Genomic DNA, 20,858 nt, shown 5'->3' with positions numbered 1-20,858 from the left:
ATTAGTAACAGTGGGTAGGCTGTAAAGGCTGGTCAGTGCTACATAACAGTAAATGCTACCACAGCTATTCAGTATGGCTGGGAGGGGATCAAGACCGTCCGTGTGAGTGCAGTTCACGTCCACTGGTTATTTTCCAGTTTAAGCATAGCTGACAGAAGAGTCAATGTGATACACACAGTTCAAAGTGGCAGCAACATACCTGTCCTGTTTGTTTGCTTTGCATGGCTTGAGTCTAATCTTGCACAACTTCAGTCAGGGTGACGGTGGCATGAAAAACAGGTTGATGTGATGCATGAAATAGGTATGTCACTTCAGCTTTTATCTGAGAGCTTCAATAGTCAAACACTTTCTTTTACATCTCCGGAGAATGATGTGCATTAAATTTAACTTAAGTATTACCTACTGGCACCTTCGATCTTGAATATTACCTACAGGCACCATAAGATACAGCACAGAAAGAAAAGAAAAAAAGGAAACAAAATGCAAGGAAGATGTAACACAAAAAAAAAAAAAAAAAAAAAAAAAAAAACATTAAAAAGCAAAAGTTATATAATATAGAAGACAAAACCAGAAATGAATGTTCCATTTAGAAATGTTACACATTGATTAGTAACATAAAATCATAAAATAATTATCCAACAATAGCTAAAACTGATTTCATTTAGACATTTTACAAAAGCCATGGGAGCCTTAAACAGCTATGTTGGACAAGCCTTAAAAAGAAAATTTTCCAGCTTTTCAGTTTGTTGGCTAATTTCAAACATATTAGCCATTTTAACACCATCCAAGAGAGGATAGATGTCAACTTTTTGGATGATGGCAGAATGATGAAAAAAACTAAAATAAATGCTGAATAAACTGATTTTGTCAGCCAAACATCAATCTGGGACCTAAATGTGCTTTCTGAATGTTTGCAATTGTGATTCCTGTCTTGCCTCAACGTCTACTGGCAACGACATCGAAGGTGAAACATACAGCATAAGAATGGTTCTCCTTTACAAGGAGCTGTTTTTCAATTTCCCTGGATATTTTCTTGTTCTTGTATTTTAGGAGACGTGATAAAGGACAGAAACATACTTGCCCTACCAAACAATACATCACAGGTTCTCAGAGGATAAGCGTGTGTATTCCACCACTGATTCCTATGGATGTTTCCAGACAGAAGATGCAAAAGAGACCTTATTTATTCTACCACTTTGAGATGCTACAGCTTAGAATGAAACTTAGGATGGTGGCAGGGGCTCTTCCTCTATAAACCCCAATCTCTTATCCTCGCAAACGGACCTGAACAGAGAGCACTGATTCCAAATGACCTACCTTGGGATGTTCAGACTCTAAGCATGAGATGTGAGACAGCTGCATATATACACACCAGTAATTTTTTCAGCAACCACGTGCACGTGTGTGTGTGTGTGTGACAATATTGACAATTCCTGTCAATACTCTTTCTCAGTTCACCTCCCCAAATACACACATGAAGCATTTCCCAGCCATATAAAATCTGAACTCCGAGGAATAGTCTGTTGGTGGAAACGTAGTGTTCAGTGTTCAGAATCACAGAATTAAATACTTGAGTAGGTAAAAGGGAAACTATTATCTTAATTATTTTATTTGAGGTTTTTCTCTCTCTTCCTATCTACTTTCCTGAGGGGAGAAAGCTCAGTCACTGTCGTGCTGTTTAGTTTCCAGGGTTAACAACATTTACTTTAATATTAAACTTCAGACTTGATCTTAAACAGCTCTAAATAGGATTACAAGGAAGCAAGTCTTTGAGGGCTCCAACCTTCATTTTCTTGCTCTGAGCTGAATGCATGCATCATGAGAGCACCATGCTGAGAATCGTTAGAAATGTACAGGGACAGACAGCCCTTTTCTAAATGTACACAAAAATGGACACTCTTTGATGTGTTCTTTAGACCCAAGTAACTTTTCCACATTTAACTTTTCTCTCCCTCTGTACTCTTAAGGGACTCAGTGTTCTTTAAGCAATGATTACAAAAATAAGTGAAAATAAGTTTAAGTGGTTCTTACCCCACCCTTTACTCTTCCTGCCTGGAAAAGGAATCCCTCACTGCTTCAGGCATGTTGTTCTGACTTCAGTAGGCTCTTAAAGCTCTACTCTATTCTAATATTAACAATGAAAGGGTTCAATATCACAACCTACTAAGCAATACAATATTAAAACAACCCTTACTGAACAAGCCAGAATTCTACACTAGCAAAAGAATGTGATTAAATTAATCCTGCTTCATGTCTAGAGGAACTTCCCCTTTCTGAATTTTCAAGTTCCATAACAACTCACTGCGTATCTCATGCTCTTCTTGAGCAATGGAACTCATTATTTACCACAAGGAGTTGGACTATTCTGCTCTACTTGCAAGCATAATCAGCAAGACAAATGACTTACAGGTGCTAAGCATCATGCCAGAGCATACAAAGAGACATCACAGAACTTATCTGAAAATGCATCTGCAGCAAAGATTAACATTTTATTCCAGTAATGGGGTGGGGTAATTTAATTTCTTTGGTTACAAGGAGAGAAAGTACTGCCAGGCTTCCATAAATAATCTTTGACTGGACTCCAGAAGTAACAAATGAAGATGTGAACCTGGTTCTCTCCAACCAGCTTGCTGACTCCTCCCGAACTCCATTTCACTGGAGGCAGGAGAGAGAACCAAGAAAAGCAAGATTTCCATGAGCATCTCCACTGAACCCTGACATCCCCCTTGATGTCTAACCCTGCTCCCTAGCTTACATGTAAGTAAGCTAAGACAACCGTCCACCTCAAATCTGAGAAGTAGGTCAAAAATCACTGCTGCCCTGCTGTACAATCCAAACACATAAAAACAAATAACACTTGCCCGTGATAGAGGAATCATCTGTCTTTCCATTTCCAAAGCCCTTTACATTCCCGATCTGCTAAGTAGCACTTCTTTTTTAAGGTCTAAAACCCCAATGATTAAAACAAGGCTTTTCCCATTTTTCAATGAAATCCAGTAGTTTAGGAGCCTGGTATTGCCAGTCAAGGTCTGAAGCTCAGAGAACCAACAGTAGGAGACAAAGCTTTTTAATTCCAAGTCACAGGTTTGAAATCAGTAACAAACAAGACAGAATGGTCCCAAGGTAAAAGTTCCCTGCACACAGTATCTTGCAGCCTTTTAATCATCTCCCAAAATATATCTTTTTTAAAAGTTTAAACAGGTTTGTCCTGAGATATCATTCACACAAGGCTCCAGTTAGGTGCTCCAATGCAGCTCCTGGACATAACAAACCTCTGAACAGATCCCACCCCACTCCCATTCACTCTTTGTGTTTACAATCTTCCTTTTACAGATAATACCTTTGCTGAAGCACTAGACTCTTTCAAACTTGGATCGTGTTAGCAATGGTAGAAAAGGAATACTGTGTCCAGAATACAAAAATACAACCTGTAATGGCAGGTAGCTTTCAAAATCCTGCAAACAACAGCTTGCTCTTCCCCATCTACTAGCAGCCCAGTAAGACATTTCATAAAACCTCAACCTGATGCCACAATGTATTTTTGCTTCACTGATTATTTCACAGTGATGGACCAAAAAAAATGCTGTAATAGCTTCTTGCTTTTTCAAACTCCACTAGAGACAACAGAAAACATCTGCAGCACCAAGTTGTGCAGAAATGCCACAAACACCCATTTGAGTAGTACATTGTGATTATTTGTATGGCGTGTCTTGTCAACAAACTTTTTCCTCTCTCCTTTTGAACCTTTTCAATGGGCCATCTCTCACAGACATAGCCTGTAACCAATGTTTGCACCAAATCTCCTTCGCTTTTAAGTAGTTAAAAGCAAGACGACACCCCTGGAACTGGTTAAAACTCAAGTTTCAATCAGGTTTTATGAGTACAGGCAATAAAAATCTCATGTGTGCGCTCTCTCTATGCTACACAAAGCCAAGTCAAGGCACTCTTTATGTTGCCCAAATATAAATTTTCATGATCCTGGTTTTAGTTTGGGTGCACACAACTACAGTGGCTTTAAGCAAGTAAATAATGCCCTTTTCATGATGTATTTTCATTTGTCTTTTTAAGACAAGTTCAGGGTAAGTACCTCTGAAGTGACTCACTGCTTCAAACAGAAAGGCTTCATTTTACAACCTTTCTTTTTTTACCAAGTATCAGCTGCAGTCCACACCCATCCATTTTAGTATCAGTTATCCCTAAAAATTATCAACCTTGAGTCATTGTCTCCTGACAATTTGGGAAACTCAGTTGGAATAATCCTATCTAGCCTCACTGTGGTGGGTTGATCTAAGACAGCAGCCAGACACCCACCCAGCCGCTCTCTCACTCCCTCTCCTCAACATGACAGGGAAGAAAGTACAATGAAAAGCTCTTGAGTTCACACATTACTAGTTGTCATGGGAAAAACAGATTCAACTTGGAGAAAATTGATTTAATTTGTTGCCAATTAAAGTAGATTGGGATTGTGAGAGAAACAAACACAAGACAATTGAAATAATACCTGCCACCCATGCCCCATTTTTGCCCAGGCTCCAATTCACTCCTTCACTCCCAACTTCTCGCCTGTCACCTCAGCCCTGAGCAGCTCAGAGAGACAGGGTACAGGAGCTGCAGTCCATCCATAACATCTCCTCTCTGATGTTCCTTCCTTCTCACTCTTTTTCCCTGCTTCAGTGTGGATCTTCCCAGGGGCTGCAGTCCTTCAGGAAATATCTGCTCCCAGGGGGACTTCCCATAGGCCACAGATCCTTGGGGAAATATCCACCTGCTCTGACATGGGCTTCTTCATGGGCTGCAAAGTGGATATCTGCTCCAGCACAGTTTTCTCCAGGAGTTGAAGAGGAATCTCTGCTCCAGTACCTGGAGTACCTCCTCCCCCCTCCTTCTCTGACCTTGGCCTTCATAGAATCACAGAATGTTAGGGGTTGGAAGGGAACTTAAAAGGTCATCCATGCCAATCCCACTGCCAGAGTAAGATCACCTAGAGTAGGTTACACAGTAATGCGTCCAGGTGGGTTTTTAATGTCCCCACAGCCCCTCTGGGCGCCTGTTCCATTGCTCCATCACCCTCACAGTGAAAAAGTTCCTCCTTATATTCACATGGAACTTCCTATGCTCCAGCTTGCACACATTGCCCCTTGTACTATCATTGGACATCACTGAGAAGAACCTGGCTCCATCCTTCTGACACTCACCCTTTACAAGTTTATAGATATCAATGAGGTCACCCCTCAGTCTCCTCCAGGCTAGAGGCCCAGCTCCCTCAGCCTCTCTTCATAGGGAAGGTGTTCCACTCCCTTAATCATCATGGCGGCCCTGTGCTGAACTCTCAGATAGTTCCCTGTCCTTGAACTGAGGGTCCCAGAACTGGACACAGTATTCCAGGTGCAGTCTCACCAGGGCAGAGTAGAGGGGGAGGAGATCCTCTCTTAACCTCCTAACCACACCCCTTCCAATACACCCCAGGATGCCACTGGCTGCCTTGGTTATGAGGTCATATTGCTGGCTCCCTTGATGTTTCCTGCTATTTCCCTCTCACTAAGAGGGCTTCCCTTTACCCTTTCATAAATAAGCTTTGCCAGGTTGCTGCCATCTTGGTTGAGGGGCTCAGACATACCCTGCAGTGGGCCCACATATACCCTATGCAGAGTAGTGACTTCATAGACAGGCATCAGCACCCCCAAAACCTCTCCCCATTGCTCTTGCTCTCCATCTCCAGGGGAGCGCTTACATGAATGAGGCATCTGCTTGCCAGCACTGTACTTACACTGGGGCTGCAAGGAATTTTTCCCAGTCCTGTCAATGCAGATTTGTCCAGTATTACGAATACTAGTTTCTTTTTCCTTTAAACCCACTTGAGAGAGCTGGGACCAAATAAAATCCCAGAGAACAAAATAAAACTGATGATTTTAGCACTGATACATGTCTCCTCAATAGTTTTATTGTGCTTTCTGTATTTCTACAAATCCTGGGGCAAGGCGTTAAACCAGAGAACAAACCAAATACCTGGGGCTTCTCTCCTGAATTACAATAATCCACACAACTGTTCTGAGCTGCTTGTTCACTGAGGGAAAAAATAAAAATAAAGTCTTGACCCAGCAGATGCCAACATGTTGCATGAAGCAACAACGAAGTTGGTCCTCTAAACTGATGCCTCTGCCTTGTCCACGTCTAATAGACCAGTTCATTTTTTTTTATTATTTTTCATATGTTTTTCCATCCCTTTTTTCAGTTTCAGTGTTTCTATTGAAATATGGGCTGCAAAGGATTCCAAATGACATACTTATCTCAGGCTCACACAGAAACTGCAACAACTAATGTGGGGATCTCTGTGTTTCCATGGCATCTCAGGATCATCAATGGACAACGTGTCTCTGCATGATGCAGTTATCATTCAGTGTAAGATCCTCAAGTTATGTGTCAGTAACATGAAGGCCACGAAGTGTTATCCCATTTCTGCTTAGCCTGTGTTACAGCTTCACTGCTGGCCAGGGTTTGCAGCTGTCATTCTGTGTCTGGTTTTGAGGACGCAAAGCAGACCCTTCATGTTAATTACACATTGTTCTCTAGAGCTAAGTAGTGACTTTTCTCTACATTTTGTCAAGGGTGGCATACACTGTTGTCACACAGCAAATAATAAAATACTCACTTTAAATAAAATAATAAATACATGCTCTCCTAAGCTTCAGCCGATTAAAGAAAGTGCATGATACATGTAGCCTGACAGAGCTGCTTGGGCAGCTGTTTATTCATGAGTCATCTAGGTCATGCAGAATCCCAATACTAAATGCCAGTTTCACTAAGGACTCCTACAAAATGTGTTTGCTTGTGCAAACAAGTAAGCTCTGGCTTATTGCCAGAGGATTAATCCTTATTGATACCCTTCAGCAACATACCATTTCCTTATGGTTACGGGACCTTTATCATCTGCACTAACACTTTGGCTAATGCTGGTGAATAAAAGTCACATTTAGGCCCATATTGTTTAATAAAGAGTGCCTCTAAGAAGGGGTCGTGACAGACAATGAGTTATTACTACTTAAAGCATTTTTAAGTTGCTAGAAGAACTTAATAGAAATTAAAGTGCAGCTTCACTGAAGGAAGCAAACTGTATTCATAGAATCACAGAACCCCAAACTGGTTTGCGTCTGAAGGGACCTCAAAGATCATCTAGTTCCAACCCCCTGGCATGGGCAGGGACACCCTCCACTAGATTCACACTTCTGCATTCTGAGGGAAGTCACAATTCAGGGCCTGCAGTCATTGCTGAAGAGAAAAGGCTGCATTTTTCATTGTTTGCAGTCCTTATCTCATACTGGACCAACAGTGAATGAAAAGCAGCCTGGGACTGGAAAGTGAAAAGTCTGGCCTTTGACAAAACCCTTCATTTAAACAAACAGGTGAGTATTCCAGCTTGTCCTCTGAAAGAGCGAGGTTTCTACCTGGGGAATATTTATTAAATATGATTTGGAACTATCAGTATCAAATTAAAGAGGAATCCCCATTATAAATAGTATTTCGTAATAAGAGGAAATAAAGTTGTGTTAAATATAAACATCCTGTGGGAACATATAGGTTTTCATTTAAAGAAAAGACAAAGATGATGAACCTTTTCACCGTATCTTTGCATTATTTGTTGCAAAAGCATATGCGACCCACATAATAGCTACATAAAAATAACAGGTTGTTCCTGAAAAGAAAATCTAGAGAAAACAGCATGTGGTGGTTTTATTTAGTGTGGCTTTTAAGTTTCAGGGAAACAGATCAATATAAATGATCAGGAGTGAATGCTAAAAGAAGTTGACCCCATAAAAGAAATTCTGCATGCTCTTTATTCCTAAGCATCAGAAGGACATGGAAATAGAAGGTAAAACTAGATAGAGATTAAGAAAACACGAAGTTTCAAGTAGCTTAGTTTTTGTTCAAATTTTGCTTTAACTTTTTCTGATCTGTCTATGATTTTCCACAGTTACAATAAGCCATGGGCAGGAGGGAGGGAAGGGAGTGGAGGGGAAAAAAAAAAACAAAGAAAGAAAAAAAGAAGAGTCTTTGTCAGCACTAGTCAAAAACCAAAAGTCTCTCTTCAATCATTTCAGTGTTTTGAGTTTCTATATCACCAAGCAAGTCAGAGCACTGCTTACATTCTGTGCAATATCTTTAGGGATATGTAAATGAAAGAAACATCTTGTAGAGAACAGCGTTGTAATGTAAAACACTAAGCTGGGTAACTGGAGGATACTAATGAAAAACACTGTGTGCCTAATCTTGATTTACTCTTCTGATTTTCCGTTTTTCAGATTAAGATCTACACTAAAGATCACAAAAAATGAAAGAAACTGCAGTCAGACAGAGGTTCCTGATTTCTGTAAACCGGCATGCCTTCCATCCTTCCTCTGACACACACGTGCTCACATCAAAAAGGAAAAGTTTAAAAAAGCCAACAAAACTACTGCTACTTGATGTTTCTCCCATTTCTGGCAGAGCCTCGATTTCCCTCCATTTCCGCTCACCCTCTTTCATGACTGTGCCACTGGCTTTATCAAATCCAGGACGTTCCTGCAAGGGCTCCATAACAACTGTGTTACAACCTCGGTTCTGCAGCGTATCACCTGGACATTTTGGACCTAACGGTGCAAAGAAGATGCAAGACAGTTTGGACCTCCTAGTTTAAGAAGGATTATAGCCACCTGGTACGACATAGAGCTAAGCAGCAAGCTGAAGGCTTTCTTGGTATTTCCAGTTCAAATACATTAATCTTCTGGTCTGAGTTCACCAAAAAGAGAAGAGGAAGCAAGAAAGTGTCAGCCTTCAGAAGATTCTCACACTTATCTCTGGATGTCTTCACTGACCAAAGTCTAGCAACTGTTCAGATAGACAGGTCTTTCCCCTGCCCTTCAGTCATCCTGCAGAAACATAACGTGGTGCTTAGCAACAACCAGCAGCTTCCGGAAATCTCTGCTTTTTCCATGGAAATTAAAACCATATTATTTCAGGGATAGGTGGCTTAATGCTCTGTGGAAAATAGTAGCTGTAGCATGGCATGAGAAAGGAGATCCTTTAGCATTTATTATCAAATACATCATAACACACCCACAGAATTATTGGCAGTTTTAAATTCTCTTATGCAGTAAAAATAAATAAATGAAAAATCCACAAAGTTTGAACTCTGGTTCCCAAAGAAGAAAAATATTTCCTTCTTTCCTAATAGACTTAATTTATTAATACAGTTGGATTAGATGTAATATTTCTGTGTAGAAAGCTTTTTGGCAGTGCATAATCAGGTGCCCAGTAATATCCCTTGGACAAGCTTGACTATCACGTGTGCCTTTCCTTGTGCATGTTTTGCAAGGCGATTACCATCCATTTGTCAAATGACTGTCTCATTGAACACCTGAATCCCGTCCATTCCTCGCCTTATGTGACATTTTCCCTCCTCCTGCCATCTTCCTCCTTCCAGTGGATTTTAAAATGGACAGATTTTAGTGATAGGAAGGAGGACTGCATCCCCTTCTCCTAGCTCATCTTCTCATGACCCTTGCCTAAGTTGATGAGACACTTCCATACACTGTGGTATTTCTAAAACAGAATTTCCACCTTGTTCAGCAGAAACCACAAACTGAGTGAAGCTGCATCTGACCAGCATCTGATAGAGAGCTGCCACACTACATACACCTTCCTACTGTCAGAAGGAACATGCAGGACACGTCAGAATGAGCTTATTCAAAGCAAAAGATCCAGGGGTGCCCGTGGACAAAACTGTACAGGAAGCAGAAGTGGAAGTAATGGCACCCTAACCCAGTTCAAAGGCCTCATTTTTGGTGAAGACTATTCATTTAAAAAAACATTTTTTAAGTAAATAGTTAATCATAGCCTAGCCTTAATAACTTATGGAATGAACTTGGAAAACTAATAAGCTTTATCTCCACCAGAGTTGATCTCCTCACATTCTTGTGCTGGAGAAGCACCAACTATGCAGCTCGTAACCAGAAAGGTCTCTTCAGCATTCCTTTCTTGCAAGACTCCTCCAACAAGCAGTAGGTCCAAGCAAAAACTGGTTTTATCTAGCACCTTTTCAAGATCATTCTAACTCACATGTCCTAAAATTTCTGTACTAAAAATTTCATGTTTCTATAGATACCATTCAAAACACCCCACCTCCAGCCTTCCAAACCTCCTTACTCCTGGAGCACTAGGCAGCTGTCATTTCCCTCCTGGGTACGTTTTCCTCACTGACTTGAGCATCTCCCTACCCCAATTCCATTTTACTACAGAAAGAACAAGACATTGACTGAACTTGCAAGTGCTCCGCTGAACAGATGTTCATAGGAATTATCACCACTGTGCCAGACTGCTCAAGCTTCTATTCTTAATCTCTAATTTTGCCTGTCCCTTTCCCTGCAGTTATCTCACACTTCTTATTTCCTGTTTTTTCCTCTTTGGTTCATGTACCAAAGTATCATCATATGCTGATTTTTCTCTCTTTGCTGAATTACTATGTATCTTCGGTACCTATCTGTAAATCTGTCTGGAATTAAGTATGTTTTTCCTGTGTTATCACACTGTCGAGGACTCAGTGATTTTTACCCTTGGCCAGAGTTAATAACCAGAATCACATGAAGGAGCATATGCAACCAGCTTCCACCTCATTTGATAAATAACCCTTTATGTTTTTCTTAATTATAGCGAGCCAACATGTGAGTGATGATTTCCTGTGCCCTTGCACAGTTTTTAGATCACCCCTCTAAGAAGGGATTTGAAAACATCAGTCCCATATCTAAAGCAAAAGATGTCAGCTGTATAAATTAATTCAGGAAGAGAGAATGGAAAGAGTATTTATATGTAAGAATGAGAGAAAAATCTATGTGCATCAGGCTAAAGTAAGACAAATATACAATTGGATATCTGCGTGCATCTACAGTGGAAACATCTGCTGGCTCTTACTGCTGCTCCTCTCCTCTTTTCTTCTATTTCCGTTCCTTTGCTTTCCAGCCCTCTTTGTTGAATGTAGATGCTTTCCCCCCCCCTATTATTTTTCATCTTTGATTACAAGCTTGTAAAATACTAAAATGAAAGGAAAATGGAAAAATTGTTTCCTTTAACCCCGTCAGAACTAGAGTTTCATGGCTAAGGGCCAACTCAATGTTTAACAATCTAAATTTTTATTTTTATTAATAATCGTTACATACAGGGACTTGCTCATTAGACAGGCCCATATTACTGTAGCTCTATTTATAACCAACAGCTAGCTCCACCTAGTGTCCTTTTAATTCATCAGCGAAACAGAAAGCTAAAACGAAATACTGTAGATAAAAACGGAAGCAAACTATAAAATCATTTGTCAGGTGTATGATGCCCACTGACAGCGTGCAGTTACGATTACTGGCATCACAAGGAGATGACCTTTTTAAGTAACTACTGTATGACTATAGCTGGCCAGTCCTCCTGAGACAAGGAGTGACTAGCAGCTTCAGGAGTATAAATAAAATACATGCAATATAAGCCAGCTTTATTGCTACCCTGAAAAGTTGAATGGTACATAAGCTATTTATGAGGGTTATTCTTCCTATGGTGTCATTGTCATCAACAAGGACAAATTATGTTTAACAGAACTTCTCAGAAATAACACTAAAAAAAAAAAGAATATTGTAACTACAGAACTATTTTTGGCTACAAAAACCTCACAGTGATGCTTTCCATCAATAAGCACGTCTCCCCTCCCAGCAGTTACAAAATAATTCCAAATACCTCTCAAAGGTGATCACAGCTGGGAAATGCTCAAACTGGTTAACAGTATATCAGTTTTACTGATCTGTACCTTCAAACTTTCTAAAGGCTGGTTCACTGTTGTGCATCTAGAAACATCTATCTTTCCAAAACTGTTACAGCTTTAGTCAGCAACATTTAGTGTTTAATAGCCTGGTCCTCTTCTGACAAGACTACATAGAGGATAGCTAGCAAAGTCATTTAATATAGAGTCAGAAAAGTGAATATCCAAGATAAGAGATTTCTTGATTATCACCTTGGAAAAAAATGATAGACCTAGTGAAGAAGGAAGCTTACACTGAAATAAAGTATTTTGTAAGGCAAAACAACCCAAAGAATTTAGCATGCTGATCTCAAGCTATCAAACCGTGTTTGAACAGCTGTTGGACCTCTGAAGTTGGAGGGGAGGGAAGAGAAGCCCAGCCTTACATTTGGAGAACACCGCTTTTACTTCTCGGATCCAGGGTGACCCACCCAGCCCGATGGAGCTGACCTCTGTTTCAGAGCTGTTCAGGTCACCTGTTCGGAGCTGCTGAGCGGCATCACATACATCTCAATGCACATCGCCCTCGCGCCACAGCCGCTCACCAGGACAGACAGGGAGCGTATGCCTGGTGGGGAGAGGTGGGGGTGAAGACGCACAGAAAGGAGGCATGTACACTGGAGATGACACATACAGCTTTAAATTTTTCCTCAAACTTTCCCAGACCAGTCAGTTGAAAGTTCTGCTCGTGACTCATCTGGTCTGAAGTATTCACAGGTAAATACAACGATCATACGGAAAGCCAACTGCGACACAGAATGTGAATTTAATGAAGTGCACACAAAAAATACTCTCCGACGTTACAAAAAAATGAGAATACTCCAGTTATCAATAATTTAAACAGTTACTGTCATTTCTCATTAACAGCTTTCAAAATCCTATCTGAAACAAGCTGATACAGAGAAATTAAGAGCAGTAATCAAGCGAGAAATGATAGACCAGCTGGGTAGGCATCAAGTTGGCAAAATGTGAATACAGTTCAATAGCTGAAACAGATGCTGGAGTTGTTGAGAAACCCTGCAGGAAATATTGATGTATTTTCTTTATATAATACCGAACAACCAAATAAATGTCAAGAGCTAAAAACTGATGGGTAATAAAACCTGTCAGAAAAACTAAGTATAAAGCAGAGACCTGCAATTGCACCTTTTCATTATACCAAAAACATTCAGTACATGCATCTTCATCTCCTTGGGATTCCTGAATTTGCCAATACATCAGTCGGAGCTTGCTAGTGAATCGGAAGGAGCCTTTCCCAGTCTTGTTTCACATTCGTTTGTCTGTCTCTACCTGAGGCTTCAGAGACTTAGAAAATACTTTATTCTTCAGCCTCATCCTAACACAACACTCTCTTTCAAGCAAGCGATTCCCTGAGCTCAGAAGCAAGCAGGAAAGAAAGGGTAACACAAGCATAAATGAAACTGCAAAATCTATTTTGCACGAGGAACGTTGTTTCCAGAGTTTCAAGACCTCAGCAACAAATCCTCTGCCATCGGCGGCAGCTCGTTCTAGCATATGCTTTGTCATGGTCAGTTTCTAATTACATTCATAATGATGCAATAGCTTTGATAATCCTACCTTCCATGCCAGCTGCTTTCCTTGTCACTCCATCATGCCAATAAGTTGGCTGCCGTAACAAATCAAGATAGTGCAAAACAGCATCTTTCCCCTGCATCTGTCATCTTCCTGAAAGCATTCTATTACTGCCGACTGCTGGGAACCAGAAAGTCTATTTGAATTCCAGCAGCTCCCCTTTCGCATGATTCAAGTTAGGTTAGGTGGGCATGCCTAACATGATTCTCTCCATCATTTATTATGCAGCTGCTACACCGTCGGTGTGGTAACCACTCTGACTTTATCTGATACGTCAGTCTTGCAAACCTCTACCTCCGTGCAAGCACCAGAGCCACAGAAGCATCTTGCATTTAATGAGCATTCTCCCTGCCTAAAGAGAGTGCATCTGCAAATCTGTTTCAAATCCTGCTGCTCTCACTGTCCTCTAAGGCTGATGCAAGTGTTTGAAGAATTTTTTTTTTGTTTTTCTTTTTTTTTTTTGTCCTTGCATTTCGTCTCTTCAGAAAGCAGGGCTCTTCATGCACGCTTGAATTATTCACACTCCAGCTAAATGTTTGCTGATTTGCGTCCAACCGAACAGCACCTTCCCGTTGAAACTCTCTGCTCGAAAGCTACTTCTGAATAACAGTGCTGTGCATTCAGGCTCTCAACTCTGCTTCATTTTAAACATGGCTTTTACAGCTACACCTCGACAAATACATTTAGCCCTTCTCACGCAACGAATGGCTGTCTAATGAGAGAACGGTAGGTTTTTAAGCAATTTATCTAGGTCTACCTGTAGGTGACTTTTGCCTTTTGTGCTTTATACATTTTAGCAGCAAGTGGATAGCTCTGTTAGAGCATCTTGATATTCTTAAAGTGGCAAGAACGCTACCACAAGCTGTTTTTCCCAGCCTGTCGAGGACACTCTCTAACAACAGAGTTTGTTTAACTGCCTTCTGAGCGTGGTGAATTAAAGGGATAGGATTGTTTTGTTGTGTTTCTATTTATACTTTCTGTTGGGGAGGGGGAAAAAAACACGCTTGCGTCAGTGATTTCAAAAGAATATTAATAGAAATTGACACATACACATCAATCATCCTCCAAGTTAAATTAGCTGCGTCTCCTCCCACCACTTCTGCCTGCAGTTCAGAGTCAAGGCATTTCATCTTTAATGCCTCTGCTTGCTCGTAATCTGAATAAACACCCCCAACCCCACACTGGAAAGTTTGAATACCTGAGAGAGAAAAAAGGAACCATTTAACATGTGCAACTGCCTGAAACTGGTTAATTAAATGAAGTAGTGAGGACTATCACTGGAATAACACCTCCTTCCTCAGCCCTTGAGCGATGGCAAAGGAGGAGAGAAGGGGAAAGAGCACAGTCCCACTGGAAGAGCTTTCCCTTGCGGCAGCAGCCAGCTCAGCATCACTCACCCTAGTTCTCATATTCCTGGCTCAAAAGGCTCACAGGGTTTTACTTAAGCCTCAATTCTTCATTCAGGTAAGATGTGTTGAACTTCTCCATGGTTTGCGACACCCCCACCCCCCTCAGGGGGCCCTTCCTCCCACGCATTTTCCTCCTCTTGGTCAAGCTCCTGAACCTCTTGGCTATGAAAAAGAAGTTTGTAAACATGAGCTTAAGAGAGGCAAGGGAATCTCTTACTTTGAAAAAACAGAAATAAAAAAAATCAGGGCATCTGATACCCTCCTCTAGGCTTCCCACAGGGCACATTCCTCTTTGCCCCCCTGAGGGTTCCAAGGTCCCCAGGGTCTCCCCAGTCAGAATGATGGGCATGCTTCCCCTGGCAAGCTCCTGCTGAGGGGCAGCAGTGGGAGCAGGCTGGTGCCTGGGTGCCGTGCACTGAAGAGCTCCTAGTGCTGCTTGGGAGGGACTCACTCCCTGTTCTCGCCCACACCAGAATGGCACAGATGACACCTGAATGAGCTAACACAACATGGCACGGTTTATATTTGATACTGTATTTATTCCTAGTGTCTTGCCAGAAAATGCCTTTTTAGAGATTTCATGTAAATAAAGTGGAACTACTACATCTGCCTCTCTGTCTGTAGCAGCACATATCAACAAGCTAATTTTGCATTCAGGGCAAGAGAGGCAGTCCTATCGTATAGTTGCAAAGTGCACAACTATAAAGTGCCTATCTGAAAACACTGTCAGCTCCTTTTTGTTCACAGTTCAAGTCATTTTGGAAGTGAAACAAACCAGACAATAAATGAGGACTGACTTTGAAGTCCCCGTAAATCCCAAGTACATAAAAGGATATGCTTAATATTTCACACTTCTAGCTGCATTATGATTTTTAAAGCACAGACAGAGCAACAAGGAATTTACATGGCATTTCACAAAAGATGGGTTGGAGTTCATAGCTCACGTAGACTGTAGTTTCAGGGAAGACCTAAAACACCCAAAAACTCAGTGTAGGCTTGATTTCTAGTTCAGTGAGTTTGGAGCTGTGCAAATTCCAGGAGGAGATAAGCATTTCATAAGTTAAAAAACTAAATAATACTTGTAAGAGAATGGGGGCATCTAGTATGGCATAATTACAGTTTAGCAGGACCCTAACCCAGCTTGAAACCTCAGAAAGAAATATGAAAAGGGGGAAACAGTCAAAAGGGGGAAAAAAACAAAAAAGGAAATTATGGAAGAGAGAATTAAGCATGGCATTACAAGGAGGATCCACTGGGGTTTATCCTTCAGTATTACTGCCCTCCAGCTCAGCATACAGCAGACACAATGTAGTTTCACCACACAGACCATTCCCCCTCATATCAGGGATACGGGAAGCAGTCACATTTGCCCTGGGCAAAAAGCCCTAATTTTTTTAAACTATTTTTTTGGGGAGGAGAAAGGAACTGTAGTATACCAGTACAGCCCAGAGATTAATGGAGAATCTGGGAGGAAAAACCAGTGTCATACATTCTGCCCGCATCCTAATAGGCCAGATTAATAGCTAGCTTTGGTCTCTAGTTTTTGTGCATTTCTCTGAGAAAACAACAGCCTTGGTTTCTGCTTATTGTAACTGGATTCAGCATCTGCATAGATATAATTATAGCAACCCACCCATATGGAATGAATTGCTTTAGAGAGAGAGCTCCACGGGTAGCGCTCCCAGACTCTACAGTAACACAAATACATAATTTTTTGTCTTATGCAGAACTGTCCCCAGTCTGCAACGAGCAGAAATAAATGACAAGTGGAAAAGCACTCATCAAGTAGTATTCTGCTTTTTACAGTAAGGAACTGTGCAGGCAAAGAAGCTCCAGTCTATTTGGGGGACAACGGCATGAGAAAGGAAAGCAGCCCGTCTTTCTTCCTATTCCATCTACAGCTTATGGCAAAGACATGTCTATTCGCTTTAATTGCTTCACTGCTACTAAAGCAACTAATTGGCTTATTCAGTGTGCCTGAATTTGATTATGGTGGTGTGTGCACATTACTAAGCTACAAGGTAGAATCTCTTCTTGCCACAGTTAGGTTGGTTTTTTTTCCTTTTTGTTTTCCTCTCTGGAAGTACTAGTGACTCCAACCAAGCCAGAGTAGATAATGGATAACTGAAAAAAAATGAAGTAAGCAGATTGGCCTTGACCTTCAGCCCTACATGATGCTCTACATAATGTACTCTCTGCTGATTTTACCTAGCAAAAATTGTTCATTTGTTTTGCTAATATGTCTCCCGAAGAAAGTCAATTTCTCTTCCCTTATTCTCTGTCTCCCATTATTCTTCGGTATTTCATCCCTCCCTCAGTAAACAACTAATTCAATCAATCATGCAAGAAAATACCTTAATGATATACTGTGCATGTGTAGATTAATAAACATCTCCAATTGAAAGTTAGTTTGGACAACACAGACAAAAATTATTAATTATTTCTTACTGTTAATCATTCTGTATTAACTTCTTCTCAATTACAGGATTTCATGATTACAAAAATAAGCCGTCTGTAAAAGACCACTTTCCAACAGAGTTTGGGATATCAGTACTTTCATTTTAATGACAGTATTTTAGTAGTTGAGAGGATGTCTTCTGACAATTATGGCACATTTAGACTTGACTTTCTACAGAGGAGCGTATAAACAACTGAAAATAACAATAAATTACGAGTCATGTATCTAGAAACTAAAAGCACAATGCAGCCATTACCTCCACACAGTCACTCACAAGCCCCAGTGCTCCAATGGAAAGATTCAAAGGTCTGGTGGTCACACAAACAGGACAAGCGTGTTGCCCAGAAAGACTCCTCACACATGGGTGTCTGAGATTATCCAGGAACCTGACATCCTAGTGCCTGGAACTTTTAGGCATTTGAAACTTTTTGCTCATTTGCACCACAGTTCATAAAAATATTTTTAGGCTTTTTTTTTTCCCCTTTTAACTGAGTATCAGATGTAGGATATTCACCTAATTTTAGGCATTTTGCATGAACTGAAGAGGACTCATCATCAGCCTTTCAAAGTGACATTGATTCCATTTATGGTAAGAAAGTTTTGCAAAGTTTTATTATAGGGGTGCATACAACTATAATCAGTAATGTCCTCAGCAACCCCAGGATTTCATATTACAGGGCTTGGATAAAAAATTATTCGTAAAAGTTGTTACAGAAATAGTCCTCTGAGGGCACCTCTAATGGCAGAGCACAGCACGCTAAAAAGTGGATACTCCACATCAATTTTGAATATTGCTGTGCGAGGTAGTCATCTGAACACCGTTACAAACGTGGATAATAGCATCTCTCAAATGCGGCAGCTGTTGAGGGTTTTCAGTGGCAACCTCTGCTTATGTCTATAGGCAAGCCACCAGACATTCTGCATTTTGTTCTCACATGGCATATCTATTTCAGTGACAGTGAGTTTAAAACACTAGGTTCTAGCAACTGAAAACATTCTAGTGAACTCGTTCTCCAAATATTGGACACACATCAGGAAGCAAAACCATACAGAATTTCCCTATTTAACACCCAGAGAATTAATGACCTTCAACTCTGCAGGAAATGCTGTTAATCTCCCTACTTAAGTGAGTTTGTATGTGCTGTCAGCACAAAACTGAATAATTACATGAAGTTTTGAGATGCTAGTTACGTAAAACATGCATTTTGTTCTTTTCAGCTCCTTTTAAATTTGACTGACTTGAGCTACACAGCTTTAACTTCTTCCATTTGTACCTTTACTTCTTTGGGAAAGGACATTGTTCAGCAGTACTAGGCTTGAAATAATTACTGACGTAAGCATCTTAATTTGTTCATTCTTTCTACAGCTGCAGTCCATGCATAACAGGATGCATAACAGATGTACCAGGAATAAAATAAAATTAAAACCAACAACAATCACCCCAACAAAACGCCGCAAAATCCAGACTTGACACCTGTCTCCCAGGCTGCCCTCCTGTGCAGCCCCTCCATGTGCCAGTACTGAGCTCACTGTGGTTTGGGGCTCACCAGCACTCTCACCTGTTGTAGCTCTCCGGCAGAGTTCCTCATGTTTTCTCCATTTTCACCAAATGCAGCTGATTGTCACTGAAACTAAATTGGGTGACTGGGTAAAAGGCAGCTGGTCAATAAACGTTTTGGAGATCCCATGCTTTTAAATGTCTTCTGTGGCAATTTTTACTGCTACTGCAGATATATTTTGGTTTAGAGGTATTTCAAATTCATTGCATTTATTGCCCAATGGATCATTAACCATTTATTTGGTAACATGCTCATGACAGCTACATGTCAAATTCTACCACATTACAAATTCCTACAGTATCTCAAATTTATCTTTTCATTGTTTCTTTGTTATTGTTTTCATATATATTCCTATGTGTTGTGGGATGCGGTATTAAAGTCCATTTAAAATGGATTTCTGATTAAAGTTTCTGATGATACTGTAACTGCTAACTCTAGTCCCAAATCTCCAAAGATGGCAACTGAGACTCCTTAACCAGCACCGTTTGTTTTTCAGTTAAAAAAACTGATGTAGGGGGCAGAAATTAAATTTCTTAATATTCCCTGAACAAGCCTGCTCATGCAGTCTGTGGTTCCCGTCCTCTGTGGTTTCTGTGCACTTGGACAGTCCAGTGGTAATATGTAGAAATCAAGTTTTTGGAGGTGAACACCTCCTCCTCTTCCTGAGATAAATACAACAATGAGGGTTTCAGGATATTAAAATCCCTTAAGATTTTACATTCACTGTTTCTATAACAGGAAATAAAGCCACACAGCATCATTAGAAGATGTTTTAATACATATTCTAAATTGAAACAAAATTAAATCCATGGTAGTCGCCTTGCACATTGCAATAGACTTACTGCCTTAGGAAGATGAGCTCTCCTCAAAGTACCTAGGGCTCTTGCACAATGCAAGTTAACAGTGGAGGCCACAGAGAAAAGTATCTTCCACTGGTCCTCTCTCCTTTGTCAGCAGAAAAAACATTCTGCATTTTGTATCCCTGTCACTGAACAATCTGCTCTAATGTTACACATTAACATGGATGTCTACTATTTTATAACAGCATATATACACACCAAGTCAACTTGTTTCCTCTGGAAATATATACCCCCAAAATAGTCATTGCATTTCATGGTTTTTGGGGTAGGGGCTGTTTTTGGCTTTTTTTCTTTTTTTGGGGGGGTGGTGGTATGGTGTGATGTTTCTGTATATTTGTTAATATGGGATTTTAGATAAAAACATAAATCTTCAGCAAAAGTTGAGTTCATCAATAACTTGTGGTGCTTGGTAGCCTTCTCAAGTTTGCAACCATGTTTCATGTGAAAGATTTGAATCCAGATCTCTAAAGCATTTAAAAATGCAGTCTCATGGCTACATGGTGGTTCTGCCCCAGCAACCTTAAGCACAGGTTGGGGAAAGCTCCTCTCCTGGCATCCAGGTGGGGCACCCATGGGGGCATCTCTCTCAATCTGTGGAAGTACACTGGACCAAAGATCCAGACTCCTAGGCTTTGTTCACATTAAGGTTATAAAAACATTTCTAAATTCATTCAAAATCCCTAAGGTAGATGATAATCTTATGACAGTTGCACAAAACGTCTTAGCCTGACATCCTTCCACTGCAGAAAATTCTGACAAGAAACAAGTTAGATGGGCTCAAGTTCAAGGAGAACTATCATTCCCTCAGTTAACTGGATGAACCAAATTTGCCCATATCATTGCTTCAGTAGTGTTTCACAGATACTGAACAGCTCTTGTCCGTGCTCTGGACCTGAACAACCCATTTGGTATGCATTATCTCCTTTAAATGATCATGGTGCTGATAAATGTAACATTAACCATATTTTTCTGGCAGACTTTTTAATTTACCTAAAGATCTGAGACCTAGAGCTCCAATCATTCCAAAGACAGGCTAAAATAAGAGAGGATGTTGCCTTGCAGGTCATGAAAATAAACAACCCATCAAACTCAAAGCTCCCTGTAAACCCCAGGAGCCAGGTAAGCGAAGTACGTGCCACAGTCCAAGCTGCTGGGCACCACTGTTCCTTCAGT

At 40.6% G+C, this 20,858-nt stretch overlaps 1 protein-coding gene across 3 annotated transcripts in view; it reads right to left on the bottom strand.

Moving 5' to 3' along the window:
• Positions 1-20,858, bottom strand: part of DMD (dystrophin) — a gene marked incomplete at its 5' end in the record, with an annotated part of 1,290,802 nt that overhangs the window by 1,169,545 nt on the left and 100,399 nt on the right. The window contains one exon of one of the 3 annotated variants that reach the window (XM_084279199.1): positions 13,385-13,481. The exons of the other annotated variants lie outside the window; for them this stretch is intronic. Coding sequence (XP_084135325.1) covers positions 13,385-13,481 — 97 coding nt within the window. Of the gene's footprint in view, positions 1-13,384; positions 13,482-20,858 lie in introns of those variants that run through there. 3 annotated transcript variants of the gene reach the window in all.

The sequence above is a fragment of the Gallinula chloropus genome, assembly GCF_964237585.1.
Source record: "Gallinula chloropus genome assembly, chromosome: 1".
Classification (NCBI taxonomy): Eukaryota; Metazoa; Chordata; class Aves; order Gruiformes; family Rallidae; genus Gallinula; species Gallinula chloropus.
This window is presented reverse-complemented; position numbering and strand designations above follow the sequence as displayed.